Source organism: Branchiostoma belcheri, unplaced genomic scaffold (genome assembly GCF_001625305.1).
Source record: "Branchiostoma belcheri isolate BF01 breed outbred unplaced genomic scaffold, Haploidv18h27 scaffold137, whole genome shotgun sequence".
NCBI lineage: Eukaryota > Metazoa > Chordata > Leptocardii > Amphioxiformes > Branchiostomatidae > Branchiostoma > Branchiostoma belcheri.
The window spans coordinates 177,041-194,943 of record NW_017802791.1 but is presented as its reverse complement, the minus strand read 5'-3'; the positions used below and the strand labels follow the sequence as shown (position 1 = coordinate 194,943).

At 40.2% G+C, this 17,903-nt stretch overlaps 2 protein-coding genes across 2 annotated transcripts; both read right to left on the bottom strand.

The window, feature by feature from the left end:
• Window positions 1–214: 214 nt before the first annotated feature.
• Window positions 215–1,362, bottom strand: LOC109464373. Its single transcript, XM_019761320.1, has 3 exons — window positions 1,204–1,362; window positions 863–1,014; window positions 215–462 (listed from the first exon to the last, which is right to left on the bottom strand). Exons 1-3 carry the CDS (start codon window positions 1,247–1,249, stop codon window positions 271–273), a joined length of 390 nt encoding a protein of 129 aa, XP_019616879.1. The 5' UTR covers window positions 1,250–1,362; the 3' UTR covers window positions 215–270.
• Window positions 1,363–6,569: 5,207 nt separating this feature from the next.
• On the bottom strand, window positions 6,570–12,946 carry LOC109464351. Its single transcript, XM_019761298.1, has 4 exons — window positions 12,770–12,946; window positions 11,518–11,622; window positions 8,897–9,064; window positions 6,570–7,690 (listed from the first exon to the last, which is right to left on the bottom strand). The coding sequence occupies exons 1-4, from the start codon at window positions 12,941–12,943 to the stop codon at window positions 7,511–7,513; spliced, it is 627 nt and encodes a 208-aa protein (XP_019616857.1). The 5' UTR covers window positions 12,944–12,946; the 3' UTR covers window positions 6,570–7,510.
• Window positions 12,947–17,903: the final 4,957 nt, after the last annotated feature.

Below are 17,903 nucleotides of genomic sequence, written 5' to 3'. Positions count from 1 at the left end.
GGCTGGTGCAGCCGAACACCAGCCAACCACAGCCGACCTACCCCTAACCATGGTTGGGGATAGTTCAGCAGTGTTCCGGAGGCCATATTCGGCTATATGTGTGACGGGGGTTCTGGTTAAATCTACTTCACCCTGTGGTCTAAGAAGTCAGACGTAACGACGCCAATATTTACAGTAAGGCGGATGTTGATTGGATGATAGCCATACACAGCATGACCATATATGGAAGGAGAAAAAACTTTCCACTGACGTCACTTCCGGGTCAACAGCTTACAGTACTTTCGATTTGCTCAATTGCACAGCAACCCGGAAGTGAGTGTGTGTTTCCAAGCTAGTGGTTGAACGTGTACATACCTCTAGTTGTCTCCACTCCGCTGTGGTCATTCTGATGTTGTCGAGTTCTTCCAATATGAAGATTTGTTCTGCACAGTAGACAGAGTCACCGTTGAATTCTTCCTGGATCTGTAAAAAAAGGGATAAATGTCACTTTTAGTCCATGTTTCACTTATGTACGTAGACCACAGAGTTTTACCCTTGCCAATTTGACCGACGTCATCGCTGACCAATCAGAAGCCACCAAACGACTTTCGCAGTATTTCTTCAATCACGTGACCAAGGTTCGTTGAAATTCAAAATCTTGTGTACTTTGTATGCCTTCCGAAACCTGTTAACGGAATTTTTACGCGTGTCATTATCTACTTAGCACCATTACATATTTGTTTCAGGCGATTCTTATAACATGTGACCAAAACGTTACAGGTAAAAGTATCACTTCCTTACAGATTTTGAGTGTAAAAGAGAAATGATGGTGCTAGAAAAAATGGTTTCAATTTGAAGTGGAATAGGATCATATAACACTTACAAATGCATCGAAGGCGGTCGATACTTTTTCATATAGTCTCCGGGTTTGGGTTTGGGCGTTCGTCAGCGCTTGAACTGCGGCCGGGACGGGCGACGCAGTGGTCCCGTGTAGCAGCAAGAGAACCACTGCCACCGTCTTCATCACATATAATTCTGTCAAAACAATATTAAAACATTAGTTTAGGCAAAAAGCGGGTCACACATTAAAATAAAATGAATAATAACAGAGCAGTATATGCATAGCAACGTTACGCCAGCAAATCTGCTCGTCTAGAAATTAACTTAAAAAAATGTCATGACATAACTTTCCAATATAGTCAAAAACAAATTGAATTGACTTACTTGTTGAGAGAGTAGGAAGAAAGTTGTAGAACGCTGCATCCATCATGAAAGTTGTAAGAGGTTGTTCTGAGATAGAATTCTGGAGTTCGGACGATGTTGTAGAGTTGTACCGCTGTCTTCTTTCTTTCTTGATGATAGTTTGGTTTGTTGGACCTTGATCATTTTTCGTGGCCTTTTTATGTATATCGGTCAAGTTAAATTTAGTAACACTTCCGAATGATCCAAGATCAACTACGTCAATTGACAGGACGGGGTTTTCCGGTCACTGATTCCGTAATCAAATCTTACACCACAACACGTAATAACTTCGAGCTCAGTGCTTGTCACGGAAGCCCGTGTCTCTCGGATACTTTTTTTAGTCCTCTGGAATTTGAAAAGGCATGTGAAAGTGTCATGTTGTCTCCTGAGAGCTTTGTTTGAACAAGGCTAGGCGTGACTGGTAGATATGGACTGCTACGCCCACCACTGCACTGTAACGTCGGTGCCTATTTAAAACACTTGATGTGTATCCGGTATGTGGTGACTGCTGTCATTGTTTTGGGTTTTGAATATAGACGCAGGTGATCCAAGAAAAGGTGTCAAGCATTCAGTGGAACAAAAAAAAAAAAGACAACGACAGAGCCGTATATCAACAGTAACATTGCGCACAGTGTACGTATTTTGGATATTCTCGCGGTGTATCAGGTGTTGGGAAAATGACGCAGGTTCGAAAGTAATGATAAAATTGTGCTAAATTTATTGGATTGGATATTTCACGAATAATGGGTATTGAAACTAGATGAAGATACCTTGATAGTATGAAAAAAGAAAGACAATTGATTTGAGATAGTTATAAACTTAGTTTTTTTAGTTTTTTTTTTATAACGAAAGTATGCTAAATTGTGTGGGGTCGTGTGGCTCAGCGGTAGCGCGCTTGGCTCTGGACCAAGAGGTCCCGTGTTTTAATCCTACCCTTTGACGTATCTTGTGCCCTTGGGAAAGGCACTTCACATTTGCTTTCCTCACTTCATGGGTACCTGACTTCGGTTAGGGAGGTAAAAGACGGTGGAAGGAGTGAGATGGGTTCAGCATTTCAATACCCTGCACAAGAGACAGTGGATTAACAATCCACTGACCCTACGGCCTAAAAAAGGCTACGGGACTATACCTCTACCTTTATGCTAAAATTGGCCAGAGATGGCACGCTTATTTATAAAGAATTTCTTGCTTCTGTGATATTCTGCTCTGCTATCTAAACGTAATGGAATCCCATAAATTCAAAACTCAAACCTACGAAAAAAAAAAACAACCAACCCTAATGCCAAGCCACGCCCCTTTTCTAGACTGCGCCGGCGCACATTGGAACTGCGCCAAGCGAGGGGGGCTTCCCTCACCATTGCGTCATTCCTAGCCTTGTTTTTTTTACACCGGAAGTACAAGAGTGTTCCAACCGGAAGTGATCTGTGCGGTCTCAGCCGCAAGCCTCCGGGCCAGTTTGCAGTCGTTACTGTATATGATTCACTCAGAAACTATTTAGTAACAAGCTAGATAAAATAAATGAATGAAAGACCTTTATTGTACGTTTGTGCTCTAACAAGCTAAGTACAGGTCATGAATAAACAGGGAAAAAGAATACAGCAATAACACTTAAACTATACATACTAATGTGATCTACTATTTACACGTTCAACTTCTTCTCGCTTCTTGACGCAGTTAAAGATGTACGAACATATTGAGCTAATGATACATGGTTTGTCAAGCTTAAGTTTCATAAGGAATTCAAATTTTTCCATTCTGTCTAAATGTCTAAAGCTTGAGACCTTATCTATTATATAAGTATAGAGAATGGATCTTGTAATTGTGCTTGTACATGGAGTGTATAAAGGATAGAAACTTTTCATAAACAGTTGCACTTGATAGCAACTACCCCCAAAACTTAATAAGCTGGCGTTGTGTACTATACTAGAACGGCTGCAGCTTTAAAAATGGGATTTTGATGGATCCGGATGGAACTGGATATTCACGATACAAAAAGACTAATACATGAATGTTTAATGACAGTATATTTCACGGTGTTTAAACACACGATATGCGAATTTAATACTAGCATGAAAGTTCACCTGAGTTGGTAAAATACATGTCATGAAGAAAATTCAACTGCGAATTTGTCCAGTCATATCTTGTCTCACTTGTCTCTTACTTTGTCCAGGGTATGATAGGAATGACTTGGCACATTCCAAAGGCATATTCAGCATGGGTTGAATTCTGCGTAGTCATTTCTTTGACGTAAGAAACCCGGAAAGATCCGCTTTTTAAACACCACAGCCTGTTTACATGTAGCTAATCAACCAGAGTGCATTGACCTCAGTTCACTGACATCAGATATTTGTTATTTACACCACATATATTTAGGTATCCAGGTAAAAAAACATGCAACAATGTTTGTAAAAAGAAATTGTTTGATAAGATGCGTGTGGTTGGCAATCAAATTTGACTCAAAGTTAACTCAAATTTGATTCGAATTGACTAGAAGAATAGAAAGATAGGCGTGACCTAAATCTGGCCGAACTGCTCCTAAATTTTATTTAGACAACCTTGATCGGCTGGTGTTCGGTTCTTAATACAAAATGTATATGGTATGGGGAGTACCGACAAAGTTTATTATTAGCGGCCAGCTACTATTAACAGTGAATTAAAAAAAAAACTGCCAATGTCTAAGGGAGAAAAAACGCATACAGACCCTTGTTCATTACGTTTTTTTTCCTTATAGAAACCTCTAACTAGGTTAAGAAAAGGGGAATCCCTTCCTCATCTATCTTGTAACAGCCTCTGTGGTTGGGAAGATTTTGCCAAGTTTCTTCCTCTGTTAAAGGAAGCGCGCAGCAAGCCACATCCTGGAGTGGTTACACACCCACTGTATCATAGCGTAATGTAGAAATAGTACTGGTACAAATGAACCGGGGTTTTCCCACTTCTAACTTACTACGTCTCACATCATAACATTACATCGTCTTTTTGTATCCTCTGTCCTGCTACACTGAGGCCCCGGTCAAGCCACTGTGACAGTCACACATTTGGGGACCCGCATGCCCATTTCCGTAAGAGCGTAATCGGCCATTTTAATTCTACATAAGAGCAAGGACTTGGTAAGAGCGTAGACGGATCGCTCCAGTTCAACGTAGAGCGTAATTGGAGCATTTTGCGTAGAACGTATTCGCCGTTTTAATTGTACGTATTGCGTTGCAGCCACTTGGAATTTAACGTAAAGCGTAATCGAGAGGTTTCCTGAATTCAGCGTAATACGTATAGCCGGCGATCAAACTTTAGCGTAGAGCGTTATCGGGACACCCCATGCAGGCCCCCACATAGCGGAACATGGTCTCCCGTAATCTCCAAGCAGATCTTTTGGTGGCTGCAAAGGCAGAATCAAATTGAGAGTACAACTTCGGGGACTCCAAGTTCGGGGATTTCATATCACAGACCCTCAGCCTCCGGAGCTCCGGGGACATGAAATGCCCTTGTTGGGAGGGGCAGTTCTATACCCAAGTATTCAGCCTCAAACCGTGCTCTATGACTCTATCTATTACTTGGCGGGCGTTCATTTAGCGTTCGGGAAGCTAAATTCGTGAATGTGTAACGTCGAAAGGGGCGAAAGATATACTAGTATCCTGTGTTCTCAGTGTACCACGAAATGCGATCCTTTCTATCCTTGCTGCCCTTGAACAAATGTACAGCCCCCCCCCCTTCCCCGTGAACAAGTGTAACGGAAATAACATACATTCTTTCCCAGAACTTACATGGAGCGACTGGCGCTTTTCTAAGAAAGACGACTTTTGAGCGGAAAGAATTTGACATGCCTGTTGAATGGAATGTTAGGCCTCACTCAAAACAAGATGGGAAAATATCGTTTACATGTCGATATAAGACTTCCTTCGTGCCCGATAGTACCCGGCCAAGTCGTAAACTCGTGCGTATGTCATGACATCTGGGAGATGGGCGGATATCGCCCGATACGTGGCCCAGAGAACACCACAGGCCGTGTTTTCCTAGTTAGGCCATGTTGATTTGATTATATGGATGACATCCTCCGGGAGCCCCAAAACTGATGCGCACGTGCGAATAAAAAAAAAGTTTTGAAAAAAAAAAAGTTCTTTTCATTATGAAATCTACGTGGTCATGAGGGTTGAGCAAATGGCACAGAATATGGTTTGGCGAATAATCTAGTCTTAAAGTTCATTTCTTTACAATTTCGTATTTTTTCGTTTGATTTTGGCATTCTACGACATTGGTATAGTTTTTATTAATTTTTTTTGTAACTTATGGTATATTTTTGCTCATTTTGCAACTGTTTTGTACGATTTACAGTATGGTTGAAAACTTTTTTTTTTGGAAACGGCCGAAAATTGATGCGCGCGCGGATGTCATCCATATAATCAAATCAACATGGCCTTAGGCCACACCGACTTAATTTTATGGATGACATTCTCTAAAGACCCCCAAACTAGTGCGCGCGGGCGAATAAAATAAAAATCCGGCCAAAAATAAAAATGCTTCTAAACCACGTACAGGAATACAAAGCTCAATTAAGTATTGTGAATTTGCGACAGTACATAGCGACGTATACAATAAGCTGGCACATGTTGGCTTTTTGAGGAATGTATGAATCGGCACTGTGAATGTTCTGAGTTCTTGCCGTCGTGGAGCGTTGGCAGCCTGGGTGCCGTCCTCCAGAGTTACCACTGGCTCCGTATTGTCGTTAACTACCATGGACCAGCCTAGAACCAGGCCAGAGCCTAGGAGGATGTGATTTTTTTTTAGAACTGGCGAAAATCAATGCGCGCGCGGATGTCATCCAGAAAATTAATTCAGTGTGGACTTTTTCTTGTCCTTCTTATACCTTCATTCCACGTAGAAGGTCCGGACATGGTTGATTGGAGTTCAAAACACCAGCCGACTATTTGGGAGTAATTTAGGAGTTTTCGGAGTGTGTTTAGGGCCAAATTTGACTCAAATTTAACTCAAATTCGTTTCGTATATAAAGGAGTCGTGTAGAGTAGCGGCAGAGTGTTCGACTGGGAATCAAGAGGTCCCGGGTTCGAGTCCTGACATGTCACCGATCTTGTGCCCTTGGGAAAGGCACTTAACATGACTTTCCTCACCTCGCTCAAGTGAAAATGAGTATTGTATTGACCCCTGTGTGGATGGTGGCATTAATATAAGTTTAAACAACTTGAGTGTGCCGTCACCACGTCTTGTGATTACATGTTGGAATAATTATTTTAAAAAAGGCCTTCTAGATTTTGCAAAGGATGAACAACAAGAATATGCCCATACCACTGTACCATGATCACTTGATAAATTTTATTCTCACTTTGATGACATTTCATCAGATGTACATGAGTGTAAAATATGTCTTCACACTACGAGAAAGTCATCTGCAATACCATACATAACAGGTAGGTCGCGTCACTGCTATATATGAAGAAATATAACTGCTAATCTAGTACTTGCGTTTGCCCAAAAAGGCTACGATTTGTCTTCTTAACCTACAGGCCCAAATAATGAGCTCTGTATATAAAAGCGAACAAATATATAAAAGAATGACTACCTTGTAGTGAAATATACTCCGTGTGTGTATCTCCTAAAAATTAATTCTAACATTAAGCTATATGTTATGACGTTCTTGATAACCAACACTATCAATCTAAGGGAAACTTTCAAATATAGCCCAAATTTGTTTAATTTTTTCGTTCTCTAATAAATAATAGGGCCTAATATTGAATCCGACGTCCATTTGGTTGATATATATTGATAGAATACAACGATAATGCCAATTATTGAGATCAAGGTAGCCTAAGTGCCACCCTATGTAGTTAACCGAGGTTGTCATACTTGATCTCTGTGTTGAAACTAGCAAATGGGACCAGGTAAACTACATAGGATGGCACCAAGGCTAGGATCACTAAATATCAGTCTTAGATTTTACATAGCATTCAGTTTGCACTGTGTAATGACCTAATTGCTCACAATGGGAGCTGACATTTCTTACAACCCTAAAAAACAGGATTCTTATGTTTCAACTTGTCTCGATGCTTTTAAAGCATACGGTACGATCACGTGACGTTCACGTGAAGTTTTTAGTGGAACAGGTAGACTAACAATCGTCACGTGGCCTTCACGTGATTTCTACTCTACTAAAGCAGGTTTAGTTGCGATCACGTGACCTTCACGTGATTTCTACTGGAGCGGGTTTAGCGTCGTTCACGTGGCCTTTACGTACATGTTTAGCTATAGTCACGTGAAGATCACGTGGACAAAGTTAAAGTATTTAGCTGTATTTGCGGCTCAGTAGGGTGAAGTCTCTGTGGCCCCTCTCGACCAGAGTCTTGAAGTCCCTCAGCACCACGCAGTCACGGATGGCTCGGGCGGACTCGGTGCCTGGGTCCCGCAGGCTAGTCGACATGATCTCGGTAACGTCTGTTGGTTCGGTGAATCCCAGGACGTGGTTCTGCAAGCAGAGTAAATATAAAAGAGATGTTCCCATACTTTGAACACCTAAGTGCAAATGATAAATTTATATTTTTGATGCGTCTAGACAAACCCTGTATCACAAACATGATCTGTTCCCACATTTTTCACTGTACAAAAAAGCGAGAAGTTGACCTCTCTATAGTAGCTCAGTGACTAGAACACTTTGTATTAGCCTAGTAATATATAGTACCCTTGTATGTTCCTTACGTATGTATGTCTAAGTCAAGTAGTGCATCTCTTGTCTCCCGTTATGTGTCTGTCATATCTTGACCTGTACCTAGCCCGTCGTGGCATGAATGTACAATAAAGGTATTTCATTATAAAACGATTAGCATTTGTCGATGTATTGTTTACTAAACATTAATCTCAACTTCCTTTCTAGATCTGACAGAACATTAAAGAAATGCACTACTTTCTCTGGAGGAACATACGAGGACTGCAGTCCACAGACACACATACAGACGCAGACAAAGTCTACAACACAAAAACAAAGTTGGCATTTCGCCAAATAGAAATAAGAATAATTGGAGATAAGAAAAAAATGTCCAGGGGAGTTAAGCCACCGCGCCGTAGGACGAAATAATTAACCTCCCGCGGACTGACTGTCTTGCCCATTTTTTAATGAATTCTACGATCCGTACCCCTGTAGGAAGGCCCGGTAGAGGCTTCAAATTTACTACATTGGTCTTACGATGTAAAAACGTTTACCGCTTACATAGTTACAATATTAGAGTAGCATTACTAGTGGTATATAAAAATGTTTCTCAAAGCGACTTTATGCCATGTTGATTTGATTATATGAATAACATTCTCTGGGAGCCCCAAAACCGATGCGAGCGTGTGAAAAAAAAGTTTGGCAAAAAAAATGCTTTCATTGTGAAATCTACGTGGTCATAAAGGTTGAACAAATGACAAAGAGTATGGTTTGGTGAATGATCTAGTCTTCGAATTTATTTCTTTACATTTTCGTCCTTTTTTGTTTGATTTTGGCATTCTACGGCATTGGTATCGCTTTTTTTTAACCTATGGCATATATTTGCTCATTTTCCAACTATTTTCTGTGATTTACAGTATGGTCGAAAACTTTTTTTTTTGAAACAGCCAAAAATTCCTGCGCTCCCGGATGTCATCCATATAATCAAATCAACATGACCTTAAATAGGAAGGCCGTAATGTGTCTTACCGCTACAGCGATGGCTGTCATGAGTCCGTCCAGTTCGTTCATAGTGTCCTCCACCTTGTTAGCGGTGTCCGTGTGGCCCTCCTGGGCTTGTTCGTCTAACAGAACCTCGTCCAAGAACAGTTCAAACAACTGCAGGTCACGGCGAAGCCGCTGGAGGCGCTCCTCATCCTACATGGGTAACAGACATCGAATGTTACATGTAAATGATAATCCTTATACGATGCAACTTTTATTTGTTTATTTGTTTATTTTGATTTTTCACAAAGTGAAAAGCAGGTGCATACGCACCTTTACAAGTTGCCCTCCCCCATCCAAAAATACATAAACAACATCATATACAACATCACAATTTACATGGTCAATAACAAGTAAAAATACATCAATATAGAAGGTTAACCATTATTCAAAAACATGTATATCTAATAAATAGTTATAGTATATTGTGTTGATAAAATAAGACTTAGTGCGGTCTAGAAGCAATACAAGAACTACACCCACAAGAAGTGGTCCAAGTACATGGCAGGTCAAGACTGTAATGTGTGTGAAATCTATTGTGTGTGGCTTTGAGTAGTTTATGCTGAAATGATATAATATCCGACTGATACTCTATAGTCTAGCATAAACCATTTAAGGTATCCAATTCCATTTCAGAGCGGCAAAGCTGGATTTTTGAAATCAATGTTCTAGTCTTTTAGGCTGAAATTACATTTGATGTAAAAATAGAGAGAAGTTCTTGTTTCACAAACACAGGATGTTGACATATGGAAAGAGGGCCGCCCGCCATCTTTCACATTGTTAGCAAAGGGGCATTTTGTTATCACAGTTGTTCTGTGTGCTGTGTACACATACTAGTACTCACAAACCAAAGAGTAGAACAACCTAGCTCATACGTAAGTCAATCACATCACAAATGTCGGGTCGATGGGTTTATAATAATCAATATTACACCAAACCCCGTACAACTAAAGATTAGAAATGCGGCATAAATGTACTAATGTCACAGTAATAAACATTTATCAAGCGTTCGATTTTTATAAAATAACTTAAAACTTAAAATGTTTAAACATTAACGCGATGTATACCCGTTTTAAAGGAGTACTAACCTCCAGAACGAAGTGCTATTTTCCGATACACCATGCTGCAATGAATACATAACTAGCCGACTTTTTACATAATTTCGCTTGTACAAGTTGCGCGGCGCATGTTTGTAAAGTGATATTAATATCATTTTCCCCCATGCTGAACCACAATTGATACATCCGGGAACTCTGGCTTACGCAATACTCATACACTTCAGGTCAACATAAACATTTTTTGGCGAAAATGGTAGGAGACAAGCACACTAACAAGCTGATTATTGAGAAATTACTTGCTTTACTTTGCTTGACCTGTGGCTTGGATATTATAATATCATGATGTCGAATACAGTGGGCGCCAGTTTCATCCTGTGTGTTTTGAGTTTCTCAACTCATTTGCATGTAAGTATAACTTGAACAGATAATTAGATTACGCCACTTATGAAAAAGATAACTAGATTACGCCGTTTTTTTCATCATCAATATTTGCGGCATAAATGAGGGGCGATAAGGACACCAAGAAGGGCAATGGTTGGTAAGATACCAAAGAACACAAAACGGTACGAATTTTTCTTATCGCCCCCGAAATGAGGTCTGTAACGTAACTTTTTGTTTAAAACATAGGCACTAATGGGGTAGCGTGGTGTATTCTGGGATAGTTTTGAGGGTATTTGGAGAGTTTGTCCTGGATTCGATGCGTTTTAAGGCTTGCTCGCAAAATGGGCATTTAATTATATACTGTAAAATAATATGCATTTTTCACTTCCAAAAATAAATGCCTGTCGAAATATAGCACCCCTTTCTGGAGGTTAGTACTCCTTTAAGAAACTATTGGATTTCCCCAAAATCTCACTAAAAGCTTTCGGAACTAACAAAAAGCACTTGGAAAATCGTCTGGAACTCAAGAGCCGCCTAAAGCCACCTACTGTCTTTTCCGGTGACTTCGCAAAAATTACAATATTTAAAATTCATGAAGTATAGACTAGTTTGTCCGATGTTCTGGGAACCTACTAGGAATACGTAAATGTCGGGAAGGCATTCGAACATATCCTAGAATACAGACACCCCAGCACTACCGCCTAAAGCCACCTACTGTCTTTTCCGGTGACTTCGCAAATATCACAATATTTAAAATTCATGAAGTACAGACTAGTTTGTCCGATGTTCTGAGAACCTACTCGGAATTACGTTAATGTCGGGAAGGCATTCGAACATCTCCTAGAATACCGACACCCCAGCACTACCGCCTAAAGCCACCTACTGTCTTTTCCGGTGACTTCGCAAATATCACAATATTTAAAATTCATGAAGTACAGACTAGTTCGTCCGATGTTCTGAGAACCTACTCGGAATTACGTAAATTACGGGAAGGCATTCGAACACATCCTAGAATACCGACACCCCAGCACTACCATATATGGGAGAATCGGTGCCCTGAAATCGTATCCGTTTGTATAATCAGTACAGTTGATAAAAATAGCACCCACTCACACACCTATGCCCCAACCCGGAAGTGAATTTACATTTGCTAAGTGTAGTACTTACCCCCAAGTTTCTCCACTCTAGCGTCGGGATTCGAACACTGAACAGCTCGTCCCAGGTTATATCTGCCACACAGTAGCCAGAGTCACCACTGAATTCCTCCTGTATCTAGAACAAGTGTAGTATACGGACAAAGAGTTAGTACACTTCGTAAGTGAAAGCAAGGTAGGTTTTTTGTCCTTGAGGTGCGCATAGCTCATTTGAATAACAAAAGGCTCGGTGGTTGCCCTGCGTCATCGCTGTGTAATCAAATCCCCACACGGTTCGGTTGGCATGTATGCCCGCCGTGGTATCGTCAAAATCACGTCATAGCCTGTCAACAAAGTTAAGTAACTGACACATAGGCTAAGGCCACAGCAAGTAAATCCTACGGATGACATTCTCCGCAGATTCCAAATCTGATGCGAGCGGGCGAAAATAACAAGGTTCCTATATTCTACAATTTTGACTCAATCATTGTACAGATGGTTTTTATTCAGTGGGAACATCACATATATACAGCCAGCATCACATATCACAGCATCAAAGTAAGAAACAAAGCCTTTTCTTGTCTCCTGTCTTCATAGTTATCCGCCATTCACCTTCTGGCATGGCGACAGGCATCTTGGCCCATTTTCGGCATGGTGACCACCGTCAGAAGGCAGCAATTTATTTTACAAAACCAGGCAAAAATTAATGCGCGCGCTGATGTCATCCATAAAATTACTTGCTGTGGCCTAAGCTAAATTACGTTTACAAAGAAGGCGTTTTTAAGCTGTAAGTCACGTTCTAAAAATAAAATTAGACATAATGATGCAGGTTTCACTGACAAATGAGCAGGTGACTTGAAGTGTCGCATAAGAGGAAGCAGAGCTGAGGAGGAACAAGGTATCGCTAGCTGACAAATTTTGACAGTTATAACTTACAGTAGAATCGTCTTTGAAACATTGAGGTTAAACATTAATAGTAGTCAAGTCAGAGAAAGCGACAAATCTCTCTTTTTGTAACTGTAACAAATGATGACATTTGAAACCCCTGTCAGACATAGCCGAACATGGGGTTGGCTGGTCAGTAGTGTTCGCGGCGTGTTCGGGGGTCAAATTTGACTCCACTTTAACACAAATTCGATTCGATTCAAATAGAAAGGTAAGCATGGTCAGACTGTCCCCGACCTTCAGCCAACCTTGGTCGTTTGTTGGTCGAAGGAAAGTTCTAATTGCGTTTAAAAGGGCTTAATAGATACAACAAAATGGTAGAAAGAATTAAAGGCTCTTACAAAGGTTTCGTAGGCGTCCGATGCCTTCTGGTACAGTCTAGCGGCGACGTTTCTGGCGTCCATGAGCGCCTCGAAAGGGGTCTGCTGCGGGGCTACGGTTGTCGGGACGGGCCCTGAGGTGCACCCGTGTAGCCCCAGGAGTAGTACTACGGCGAATCCCAGCATTTTCATCATGTTGTCCTACTGTTAAAACAATACAGACAAAAAATAAGATATATGTTGAAAAAAGTAGTGTGAAATCGTTTCAAAGTACGTTACATCTATATCTCTATATACTTTTAAGATATACACAAGATATGTTTTAAGCGCAATGAATTTATAGAATATTTCAAACATTTCGATCCAAAAAAAATCGATGAGTATAAAGCAAACTTTAAACAATTTGAAAAAGCTCTTACTTGCTTGTTTGAACGTTTGGATCGTAGTGCCTGAATGCCGTATCGGAGTAAAGTCGTCAGCGGTAAAGTAGTGGTAAAGTTGCCGGCCTTCTCTCCTGTCTTCTTCGCTGTTTTCTCGCTTGTTGCCGATCGTTGTCTGACTTGATTTTCAAAATCGCGGTATTTATGTGGATGCTTAACAAAAGGATAGCAACTCAGTGTCGATTGATGACTTGACTTGATAGAGTGAAACTCTAGAGATTAAAAAAAAAATGTCTTTAGGGGTTTTCCCAAAATTTTCACATCCCGTGTTCATAGCTACTGTGGAGTCGTTCTTATAGTATGAGGTATGCAACAACTATCCCTGGAATTTTAACAATATGGTATCCTATTACATTGAAAGTCCTTTTTGGAGAGTACACTCTCACAAGTTTCTATGTGTCTTATAATATTACGGGGTGTACAACGCTCGTTACAATAATGTGTACAATATACGAGTATAGGACTTTGTACTCCCTTATCAGAAGACAGGAAGGCAAATATTATCTCCCTACACTCACACCAGAGAGTTAAAACGGCCATTATAGCTTGAGATTGTTGCTACCATTTAGGCCACACCGACTTAATTTTATGGATGACATCCTCTAAAGACCCCCAAACTAGTGCGCGCGGGCGAATAAAAAAAAATCCGGCCAAAAATAAAAATGCTACTAAACCACAGGAATACCGAAAGCCTGTATTGTGAATTTGCGGCAGTACTTAGCGACGTATACGACAAGCCGGCACATATGCTGGCTTTTTGTTGAATTTATGAATCCGCACTGTACGTATATGTGCTGAGTTCTTGAGTCGTGGAGCTTCGGTAGCCTGAGTGCCAGGCCCCGTATTGTCACTAACTACCGGTATACCATGGACAACCCAGGCCTTGAGCCAGGCCAGAACACCGGTGTACGTGATCTTTTTTTTTTTTTTGAGAACAGGCGAAAATCAATGCGCGCGTGGATGTCATCCATGAAATTAAGACGGTGTGTCCTTATCGTTCCTCATGCCACAGCAGGTAAATGTTATGGATGACATCCTCTGCAGACTCCAAATCTGATGCGAGCGGGCGAAAAAAAACAAGGTGGGCCATAAAAAACAAGGTTCTTACATTTTAAAAATTTGACTCAATCATTGTACAAATGGTTTTGATTCAGTAGAAACATCACATATACACAGCCAGCATCACATATCACTGCATCAAAGTAAGAAACAAAACATTAAATCTGAGCCTTTTCTTGTTTCCTCTCTTCATAGTTATCAGCCATCCACCTTCTGGCATGGCGACAGACATCTTTGCCCATTTTGGGCATGTTGACCACGGTCAGAGGGCAACAAAATTTCTTGGGTTTTTTTTCCAAAATCAGGCGAAAATTATTGCGCGCGCGGATGTCATCCATAAAAATTACTTGCTGTGGCCTCATTACCAGTTATGGTTACATCAGGCGTAAAGTACTAAAAATAGCTGTACAGGTAAATAGGGAGGTAACATGAGAAAACTGGAAATCGCCCGGAAGAAACGCTTATTTCCTGTCACCACGTCGGAAAGTAAAACGATCATTATAGTAATTAGATGAGTTATACTCGAGAAAAAAATTAAACATAGGTTTAATTGGAAAACTTTCTATCAATTACGAGTTTATGTTAACTACGTAGTTGCTAATAACAATAATGGTGTTTGTATATTATGTAGTGTTAATATTCTTAGAATACTTCATTTTTAATAAGTAAAAACAGTATGGTCTGGACGAAAGTCGAGGAAACAAAATTCAATGCAGACCAATATATTGTTCTCTGAGATTACCCAAAATTTTTGAATTTACATAGTAGACTTTGGTACAAAACCTTCGTTTACCTTAAGTTTTTGAATTTACATAGAATTTACATGGAATTCACGTAGTCTGCCTTTGAATTATATTTTAAACGTTAAGTGACTGAATAGAAGTAAAAATCCATACCCACTACAAATTGTAATCGATATCGCTTTAGGCAAAGTAGGCGTTTAAGTACGAGGGGATTCCCCTTCTTCTGTTATGTTGACATTACGTATTCCCCCTGGGACCGGAAGTCGTTTGGGTGCGCCGGAAGTGATGTCAGTCAGCTACCATCCACTTGACACCGTGGGCGGGACTTTTAAAGAAAATGAAAATGAAAGTGCACAACCTTTGTGTTTTTAAAGCATACAGTGCAATTTTTTGGCTGGAAATTTATTTCTGGATTAGGAAATATGTCTGATATTGAAATTTACTGCCATCTTAGCATATTTTCGTCAGCATTTCATACTTGAAGGGTTTGAAAAGCCCAAAATCAGGCTACATGAGGAGTCCTTTATTTTTGAGTACCACCAATAAATAGCCATAACCATTTTAAGATACGAAGCAACATCAGTATGATATGGTATCGGTTCGATTCAGCTTACTATAATATTTCATATAAAAATAAAATAAAATATTAAATAATTACATTAAATTAGAATAAATTACAAAATGAAAGTTAAAACACTAGCGGCCCTGAAATCACTGAGTGCCTTTAAAAATAAAATAAAAAATAGTTGTGAGACTGAAAAATTGTAGTGAAACTTCCAATGTGTTATTTGGAACGAATGAATAAGCGACGGACTTCCCAAAATCAGGGAGGTTTCAGAAACAGAACTGTATTGGGTTACGGATATCAAAATTGCCTCCATAGAATCTTTATAAAACTATAATGAAGACAAAAGTCCAAAATGTTCAGTTCACTGAGTTGATAAAGGTACAAGCACACAAATTTGCTCTGCTCCCTCTGAATACAACAGTTCCTACTTATTCTTTTAATGATTTTTTTTCAGTTATCTTTAAAAAGATACACCCAACAATGTGTTAGTGGGTATGAATGGAGAGATGCGTAGAAAGATCCGTAAGAAAAATCAGAAACTTGTAAAAAAATCACACCAAAATACTGTGAAAATCCATACTTTTGTTGCTTATTATAGTAAACGTTACTTTGACCGTGTTCATATCACTTATAACTGTTGAGTAATCAGTGTTTAACCGGTATTCTCTCCTAAAATAAAGTATCGTTTCGCTTCCCTAATTATTCTAGTGCCAAGTTGCTATTACCTCAAATGGAATCTTTTACACAATCATTCTGTACTTTCACTACATTTTTGTGTTATCAACATCCTAACCGAAATTTACATAATATAAAAATAGCACCATGACTCCTGCAATGTTCACAATGAAACTAACGTGTTTGTCAGTTGTGATGTCAAAACGTGATTGTCTATATCCGTGAAAGATTTAATCAGGTTGGTAAGACACTAAATAAAGAGATTCTTTTTACACAACCAAGTCTTTTATTCAGCCGACGTATCGGTGACCGTCTGTCACCTTCCTCAGGGCAATTCTGACTGGTTCACATTGCATTGCAGCACAGGTGTCGCTGCTATAGATGCATTCCCAAATGTACAATATTTTACATAGCTACACAAATGCGTGATAGGATTACGGGGAAATGTATCAACAATGCGGGACTATTACATCTGTAGCAGCGACACCTGTGCTGCAGTGCGATGTGAACCAATCAGAATTGTCCTAAAGAAGATGACAGACGGTCACCGAAACGTCGGCTGAATAAAAGACTTGGTTGTGTAAAAAGAATCTCTTTACTCAGTGATTGTTTATAATTACGCCTGTCGATGAGTCACTAACCTTGTGCCCCGCGTTTGGTTCCCGTTTTGACTTTCAATGAAGTTTGCGTTATTACCTCCTCTAAATAGAGGTATTGTACTGGATGTGCCTGTGTTTCCGTATATTAGAGGGTCAGCATAACTCAAGTACGCCCCCTTGCAGCCTGTCCTAGAACAGCAAATGCATTCTTAATCTTTCAATGCATGTACATGTACTAGTAAAGGATGATTCTCGGAAATCTTTCAATGAACCTTGTTCACGGTGTATTGTAATGGCAACGGACAGAGTAAGTAGACAGTATATGTTCTAACATACGCAAAACGATTTTAAAGGCTTACAAAACAATGTAGATTTCAACAAAAACTCGGTGGCCTAGCGCCTGTGGTCACACATAGACCGTCTGACGAGTATGGCCTCACGCATACTGCCGACCCCCCTCCCCTCGTTGAACCACGGTTGGGAGTTGGCCGGGAAAGGTCGGCTGTGGTCGGCTGGTGTTCTGCGAGATTGGCTAGCGCAGCCAAATGTTTCAAAACGTTAAAACCACTAAGGAGTGACGCGAAGTTGGGCCATGGTTGTAGACTGATTGGGGGTAGGTCAGCAGTGTGCGGGGCATGGTTGGCAGTCGGCAATGTCACTCAATTTCAATTAGCTAAGTCACGGTTGAAAGTTCAGCGTTGCCTAAATCTGGCCCGCTACAGACTGCTCCCGAACTTATTTATTTATTTATTTATTCAAAATTGCGACATGACAATACAAAGTGTGCACTAGGCAGCAAGTATGCTGATAGTGTGCACACCCAACACATACCTGTAACTTTGGTTGGTTAGTGGTCCGGGTAAGATTTTGAATGAGTGACAGAGGTTTTAGACATTAACGTTAGTCGAATTATTTATTTTAAAGTATAGTAGAATCTTCAGCAAGACTGAGGTAGAACCCACCGCTAGCAATAATCTGCGACAACCGTTTTATATTACATGAAAACTGAATGTTTTACGTCAAATTAACGACAGTCGTGAGCCGTGAAAAATCTAAATATTGTACTAGCCT